Below are 8,567 nucleotides of genomic sequence, written 5' to 3'. Positions count from 1 at the left end.
CTAAATCCTTTTGGCTATATTCCTGTGAAGAGCAAGGAATAGCTTTGGGGGTCCTTGCTCAAAAACTAGGACCCTACAGAAGGGCAGTGGCCTATTTTTCAAAACAGCTGGATGAAGCGAGCAAAGGATGGCCCAGATGCCTAAAAGCTATGGCAGCAGTTATCACAAATATTAAAGAGGCTTGCAAATTTACTTTGGGACAAAAGATTACTGTACTAGTGTCCCATGTGGTATCAGTAGTCCTGGAGCAGAAAGGAGGTTATCTCCTTCACGTTTTTTTAAATACCAGGCCACTATTGTAGAACAGGATAATACAGAAATTGCGGTCACTAACGTTGTGAATCCAGCATCCTTTTGCAGGAACAATCGACAGAACCACTAACAAAAGACTGCTTGACCACCATAGAGACTGTATATTAGAGCCGACCAGACTTGAAAGAAAGACCTCTGGAAGATGCTGATTCTTGGTTTACTGATGGTAGTAGCTTCATGAAAAATGGTAAATGAAAGGCAGGATATGCCATTACCACCACTTCACAGGGAAAAAAAAAAAAATAAAAAAAAATCTAAACCTTCACCTGGTAACACCTCTGCCCAGAAGTCAAAAATAATAGCATTAATAAGAGCCCTGGAACTGGCTAAAGATAAAAGGATAAATATTAGGACTGATTCTAAATATGCATTTGGTGTGGTCCATGTCCATGGTGCTATCTGGAAAGAATGTGGACCTTTGAACACACAAGGGAAACAGGTTAACCATGCTACAGATATTCTACAATTACTGGAAGCTGTTCAGCTACCTGAAGAAGTAGCTGTTATGTACTGTAAAGGGCATCAACAAGGTGGCTCTGATCAAGAAATTGGAAATAATTTGGCCAATTTTGAAGCCAAACGAGCAGCTGAACAATTTCAAATCATGTCCTTAATCCCTGACGGCAAACTACCAATTGAAAAATCTAAACCTAGATATTCAAAAGAGGATAGAAAATTGATTGAGGATCTAAAGGGACAGGAAAATAGAGGGTTGGGCTCAAATACCTGGTGGGCGAATTGTAATCCCCTATAACCAGCTCTGGATGTTAGCTCAGGAAGAACATAATAAAACTCATTGGGGTAGCAATTCTTTATATAAATATTTAGACAAACAAATTGTAGGAAGGAATCTATACACCACGGTTCAATTAGTGACAAAACAATGTCAGCTATGTCTTAAGAATAATCCTAAAACTGAAAACAGAAATCAAATTGGGACAATTGGGAGAGGAAGTTATCCAGGACAACAGTGGCAAATAGACTTTTCTGAGTTACCAAGAAAAGGGGGCTATCGATATTTGTTGGTGTTAACGGATACTTTTTCAGGCTGGCCAGAAGCATTCCCTTACAGAATAAATAATGCAAAACAAGTGATTAAAATATTATTTAACAAGATAATAAGATCATTTTGGGGTACCAGAGGCAATTTCTTCTGACCGAGACTCGCACTTTAGTGCAAAATTGTTACAAGAAATTAGGAAAAAATTAGAAACTGATTGGCAACTGCATGTTCCATATAGGCCTTAGGCCAGTGGGCAAGTAGAAAAGATGAACCATCTGATTAAACAACAAATTAGTAAAATATGTCAGGAAACAAATTTATATTGGTACCAGGCATTACCACTGGCTTTATTAAGAATTCGAACTAGACCCCAGTCAAAAGAAGAGGTTAGCCCATTTGAGATTTTGTATGGAAGACCGTATCAGTCCCAGTTTAAAGGAGAAAGTCTTCAGGAAGTGGGAGAAGGCTATCTCCAACAGTTTCTGATCAATCTGGGAAAACAATTGGAGGAGATAATAGGGAAAAGAGCAAGAGGTTTGGATTATCCAATTCACCCTTTCAGATCTGGAGACTGGGTTTATGTTAAGAATTTTTCAGGAGATCCTCTACAGGAGAAGTGGAGCGGACTGTACCAGATATTATTGATCACCTTTACAGCAGTGAAGATAAAGGAACAACCTGCTTGGGCACATTATTCAAGAATAAAGAAAGCACCAGAGACAGAGAAGACAGGGTGGATTGAACCTTCAGTACCCTTGCGTATGAAATTGTGTCGATCATAATTTAGACTCATATGATAACTGGCGCACAAGCTTGGGACCAGAATTTATACCTGAAATTAGTGCAGAATGTTACTAATATTTTCATCATAATGACTGTTGGGTGTGTGCACAGTTGCCTAAATCAGGAGAAAGCCTGGATCTCCCATTAATTGGAGTTCCAATTCCTAACACTGTCTCATGGACAAATTTGTGGGTGAACACTAGCGATCTGTATTCAAAGGAAAGGTTAACATTTGAAATAGTTAATCCTAACCCAGGTAATAAATACTACACCTGTGCACAAAGGGGTATTACATCAGAAACCAGAGTAGGAGATCAGGCTTGTTTAAATGCCACAGATGTAGGTCACCATTCAAATTACAATCATACAATTAACAATTAACATAGATGGTATCGTAGTTCAGTGATGGCCCGTTCCTAAAGGGAAAGCATGGTATTGGTTATGTGGAAAAATGCTTGTAAGATTCTACCCCCAACTGGAAGGGGGCATGCACCTTAGGTGCTGTAATACCCAATTTTACTATTATCAACAGGTACCCTTCCAGGACCTGGATTAGAAGTTTTGCTGAACGAATTAATTGAGGGTTTAACCCTGTTATTCAACAGCACAACTCATGTCACAGTTTTGTAAAAGGGCTAATTCCATCTTTGGCAGTAAGTGAATTAGAGAAGGCAATTGTAAATATCTCAGCAACCATAGAGGAAATGGAAAGTAAAAACATCGATATAATCCAGGCAGAACAAGAGATAACTAGCCTATCTAAGGTGATATTACAAAACTGAATGGCTCTAGACATGTTACTGGCATCACAAAGAGGGGTTTCTTCCATAATCAATGAAAGCTGTAGTTCCTATACAGACTAAAGTGGTGGAATTGAAACAGATCTGGAGGAAATTTGGAAACAAACTAAGATATTTCGTGAAATGGCCATGGATGGCACCTCCTGGGGCTTTGAAGAAACATGGAAAAAGTTAACTTCATGGTTACCCAATCTCTCCTGGTTGAGGCAACTGGTTGCAGGAATATTGGTGTTAATTATTTTAATATTGATTACTTGTGGTATGATACAATGTTCCCTCTGGTGTTGTAAACGGTCTATGATAAATTACGAAGAATGGAAACGGAATGAAACTAAGCACCAGGTAGAAACGGATATTATTTCAAAAAGACTTTTGGTGGTAATGGTAATATATAAAATGTTGCAAAAGAATTTGCAAAAGGACAGAAAAAGGGGGGAATTTGAGACAAAGGGGCACAAAATCACAAAATGGGATATAGAAACTTTTATAAGAAGTTTTAAGTAATGTTAAGTTTGATGGCTTTGTAACAGCAGCAATGGAAAATTACTGAGGAGCAAGATACACAGAGAGAAAACCATAGTACAGCTGGAGAACATAGTGAGAATCCTCACAGCATAAATCACTGTAGTTGGCATAGCTGTAAGAGGAACAGCCTAGAAGAACAGGACACAGGGATAAGGGCTATCTGGGAACTGCAGGTGTCCAGGATGGGCTAACAGATAAGTAGGAGGCTGGGAGGATTATTATGTCTCTGGTGCTAACGAACCAATTAAACTGGTATGAGCATCTACTGCGCGTGCTTCAAAGGCTGCCAGAAGTGATGAAGATCGTTGGAAGAAGTAAACGACCCTCAGAGACCACCACCACAATTCTGTACGCATGCGGGGAACTCTCTGGAAAATGATGTAATCCATATGTAGCCTCATGAATATGTATGTATGCCCAGGGGCTATAAAAGGACAGCTTGTGGGGCAATTAGAGAGACACACGTTAGGAGGATTTATCCCCCGTGTCTCCCGGCGCCGCAATAAAGAATACCTGCTTGTCAGCTTGAAAACTTTGTTGGCAAGTTTGTTCCTGGAGTTTTCTCCGAATCAATATATACTGGCATTGATACGCAGATTGTCTCCACAACTCATTAAAGTTGTAAAGTAGCTATGTTTTATTCAGCTGAGGCGCATGGGGGATAGTTCCTCCAAAGGCATGCGTACCCCAGCGTCATTTTCCCTCTACATTTATTCTCTAAAGTGTTAAATATGCAATAGGTTACACAACACGCCTATACACATTCATATCCTTTCCCTGCTTCATATTATAATGAGCTAAAGCTTCCTTCATGCCTGTGCAATGCCTCCTGGTGGTCATGGGCAGGGGTCTCGAGATGACGTAAACGAGTCGTCTTCACTCTTGAACTTTTCAGCTCTGTCTTGCATACATGCTCACTAGTCCCCTGGCTTCGGCTCAAACCTCAGTTCCAGTCTCAACTGGGTCTTAACCAGATGTATGGTGTTGCAAGTGGAAACTTTGACCACCAGTTCCCCTTATCTGATGTTTTTTTCCTTTCTTACACAAGTTTACATTAAACACAAGCTGCACTTTTAGACAAATACTTATTGTTAACTAAAGAGATTAAAGATAATCAGAAGAATAACATAGGTTTAACATTCGGTTATTAATTCAGGCCGCTTATCAGTATGATGTGCTGTGGTATGGAATACCCCTTTGGCTACTGAAAAGTCCTTGATCTGGGTAAGCATTACTTAGCAACAACTAAACCATCAGTGTTTTATAAACACTATTCTCAGACTGAAGCCGAAACACAGCACTGCAACAGCCACTAGGAAGGAGAACATCTGAACCCATGACATAGTATTTCTGTTCTTAAGTTATAACTTTGGTTAATAAAAAACAACTACTGAGCAGGGCTGTTTGTATTAACTCTATAGGTTTTCAGGGAAGATCTTTTTTTGTCTGTTTATGGCATTTGTTTTTCATCAGGTCCTTTAAGCTCTCCTATAATAGACAATTCTTTAATGAAAGGATTTTATTTCTGAATTAGAAAAAATGCATGCATTTAAAAATATTTGAAAGAATCTCCTAAATTTTTAAACTTGATCAAATAAGTATTTTTTCCAGTTTCTTACTAATTGAGACTTTTTTTTTCTTTTTTTTTCTCTTTACAGTTGGCAAACCTAAAACACAAATGATCAGTGCTTTTTGGGATGCAATAAGAAGCAACAACTTTACTATGCTGTTCAGGATAATGTGTGTGGGAACAGCATCTTCATGAGGAGAGGAGATGTGGTAGCACAGAGGCAGTAACTAAAGACATCGATGTTATCAGCACTGTTCCCAGGCTGAAAGTCAAATACACAGCGCTGCAGCAGCTACTAAGAAGGAGAAAAAATGACTGCTACTGCTGAACCCAGGACAGTATCCACCCCTTATTCCATGCCATTTACATCATGCTCAGATGCCACATTTTCAGTATACCATCACTCTTATCTCAGTGCATGGACCAATACCTACAAAGCTGCTGAGTCCATTCGGTCCATGATATCGGGCTCCGTCTCTTGTAACAGTCTTTCAAAGCAGGAGAGGCTGTGTGCAGTGTTCACACTCATGAATAACCTGGGCAATAGTGTCCATTGCTAAGTCCACCCCTCAATCATGAGTCCATCTGTATGTTGTATCTCTGCCCTGGTGGCCTAAAGTGTCATGGGCCCGCCAGGCTCAAAATAATTCACCCTCCCCTTCAGCAGTTTCTGCAACTTGTCGTTGGGGACTCCATATAGCTGCTTTCCACCTCTGATGCTTCCAGAGCACTGGAGGGGCCCAGTGGACTAGATACTTGCCCATACTGTCTCACACACCCTGCCACTCATGACTGTCCAGCCTTGGGGAAAACCTCTTGGTCCTCCTATATCCTCATCTAATCCTAGGCAAGACCCAAACCCAACTCTGCTTAACTTTTGAGATCAGACAAAATGGTAATGGGTAAAACACTTTCTGTATGTGTACCAACATGTTGATCCTCGTCACAATCAACAGGCAGGTCCCAAGGGTACCCAAAGGCCATTCAAAACCTTCAGAACTCTCAAATGATGCTGCTGTACTTGTCACTGGGGCTGGTGTAGCTGCTGTACTTGCCGACACTCTCACCACAAGCTTCCCTTTTTCTGAGTCCAGATCTTCCCCCTCTGCCTTGCTGGGAAATGCTGCGTGGTCTCCTGCATCCTCCACTTGTCCCGGGAGCCTGAGGCTGGATCCAGCTGAGGCTTCCAAAGGTGGTATCTTGTTCTCGACATATTCCTTGGGCTTGGGCTCGCTGGGCTCGGTAGACAGCTTCCGGGGGATGCTCTTGGCCATTGCGGAGCTGGGCTCAGCTGCGGAGCCTGGTTCCTCCGCTGCCTCCTCCCGCTGCTCGGCAGCCGCCTCCTTCCCATCCTCGACTGCCCTGACCTCCTCCACCCCCTCCCGGCCTCCTGGTCTCCGGGGCCACTCTTCTGGGCCTGTTCAGACACCGATGGCTCCTGCGGCCACCCCCTTCGGCTCCCCACAGCCTCACGAAGATGGAGGAGAGGATGAGGGTCAGGACAGTGAAGCGCAGCGGGATGGCCAGGTACAAGTCCACGGCCACGTCCATCCTGTCCTGCTGCCAGAGCCCGCCTGTATTACAAGTCATTACCATAAAGTACAGTGAAACAAGAACCTTAGCCCAAGCCCCCATCTGATAAACACTATCACAGCAAATACCGGATGTAAGTAAGGTACAACATACTGAAACTGTGAGATCAAGAACAACAACTTTGTGAGCCAATAAATCAGCATTGTGACGAGGGACAAATCAAAACAAAGAATGCATATCACAAATATGATTAGACACACTCTGGTCAGATCTGTCGTTATCTCAACCCTTCGAGCCCCATGTTGGCCTCCAGAAAGAACTGTCGTGGTTTAAGCTCAGTCGTAAAATCAGCCGCACAGTCCTCGCTCACTCCCCCCCCCGTTTGCTCCCCCTGCTCCCGGAGGGATGGGGAAGAGAATCGAAAGAATATAACTCCCACGGGTTGAGAAAAGGACAGTCCAGTAACTAAGGTATAACACAAAACCACTGCTGATACCACCAATAATAATAATGATAAGGGAAATAACAAGGGAAGAGAATACAACTGCTCACCACCTGCTGACCGATAACCAGCCCAACCCAAGCAGCAATCTAGCCCTTCCGGGTAACTGCCCCCAGTTTATATACTGGGCATGATGTGCTGTGGGATGGAATACCCCATTGGCTAGTTTGGGTCAGGTGTCCTGTCTCTGCTTCCTCCCAGCTTCCTCTCCTCCCTGGCAGAGCATGAGACTCAGAAAGTCCTTGGTCAGTCAAAACATCTGTGCAGTAACTAAAATCATCAGTGTTATCAGTGTTGTTCCCAGGCTGAAAGTCAAAAACACAGCACTGCACCAGCTACTAAGAAGGAGAAAAAAATGACTGCTACTGCTGAACCCAGGACAAGAGGTCAAAGGTTCATGAAGGAAGCATGAAAGTTTAAGTGTACATGTCTGTACCCTGCCTTATTGTGTAACTGCTTGGTAAAACATACTTTTTCCCCTTACTTTATTCATGAGGGTGTGTTGAGTTTTCAGGTGAAGAAGAAAAATTGGAGTTAGATCCTTAAGTAACTTTCAGATGCCATCTTCTAAGTGGGAACAGTGCATTCTTGCATGGTGATGAGGCCCCAAGGACAGTTGTGGAGGCCAGGTCTAATTAAATGTTTTCATGGGGTAATGTCCATCTGGGCTGTAAAGGAGGTTGACCAAATTAGCCCCTAAGAAGCTGGTAGTTGGAACTGGGAGGCTTTTGGCCAAAGGATCTCTCTATATACTGTGTCTTACACTCAGTGGGTAGTGAATAGTAGCAAGTGCTTGTGGAGACAGTGTGCTGTGCTAGATGTGCTTTTCTTAAATCTTCTTTAGTAGTGCTTATATTTTCATACTTGTGCTTAAAAATTGAAAGGAGATATAGGGATTGAATTGGGAATTTCTGAAGTTCCATGTGATTAACATGTATGGTCCGTTAGATCGTTTCTGTTCTGCCATATGAGCAAGTTACTTTCTTCAAATAGCTTTTTACTTTTCTGGTAACTGTCAAACCAGAGGTTATAATGTGTGTGCTAATTTGTTGTCATTTGTGACAACCCTCGCCATAAATATTTATGTGTTCCAAGAAGTCTCTAATTAGTTAATGTGCTTCTGTAGCAGACTCCTCTTCCAATGCTACTGAATCATATGAATATTTAATCACCTACTGAGCACTTGAGAAGCCCAAGGTCTTCAGAGTTGTTTTCTCTGTATCTAAAAGGATGCTTCTGTGTTTTTTTCTGAAGCTTAAGTTGCACTTATCTCCTTTGTGCATTTAGGGAGGGAACCTGTTACAGCGTATGACTTGCATGTGCATATAAAACCAGATGTAATTAACAATCTTATTTATAACCAAAGAATGGTTTCTCTCCTCATAAAAGCATGGTGATTTTGCCAACAGGCTAAACATTGTGTTCATTTTCAATTACATGGCATTCTTTTTCATGGCCATTTATTTGGAGTGGAAGAGGTGATGACAGGGAAGATACACATTGCTGAGATGAACTCTGTGCCAAAGTATTAAGGAAGTT

At 42.0% G+C, this 8,567-nt stretch overlaps 1 protein-coding gene across 1 annotated transcript; it reads right to left on the bottom strand.

Annotated features, from left to right (window-relative positions):
- Positions 1–5,392: 5,392 nt before the first annotated feature.
- LOC133222924 (uncharacterized) lies at positions 5,393–6,722 on the bottom strand. Its single transcript, XM_061373116.1, is given in 2 exon segments — positions 5,393–6,370; positions 6,372–6,722. Coding segments are annotated over 2 exon segments (801 nt in total). The 5' UTR covers positions 6,629–6,722; the 3' UTR covers positions 5,393–5,826.
- Positions 6,723–8,567: the final 1,845 nt, after the last annotated feature.

Source organism: Neopsephotus bourkii, unplaced genomic scaffold (assembly GCF_033783945.1).
Source record: "Neopsephotus bourkii isolate Nb327-2 ecotype Australia unplaced genomic scaffold, CSIRO-AGI_Nbou_v1 NB_1625, whole genome shotgun sequence".
NCBI classification, from domain to species: Eukaryota; Metazoa; Chordata; class Aves; order Psittaciformes; family Psittacidae; genus Neopsephotus; species Neopsephotus bourkii.
Note: the sequence above shows the minus strand (reverse complement) of the source record. Positions and strands in the feature narration are given on the sequence as shown.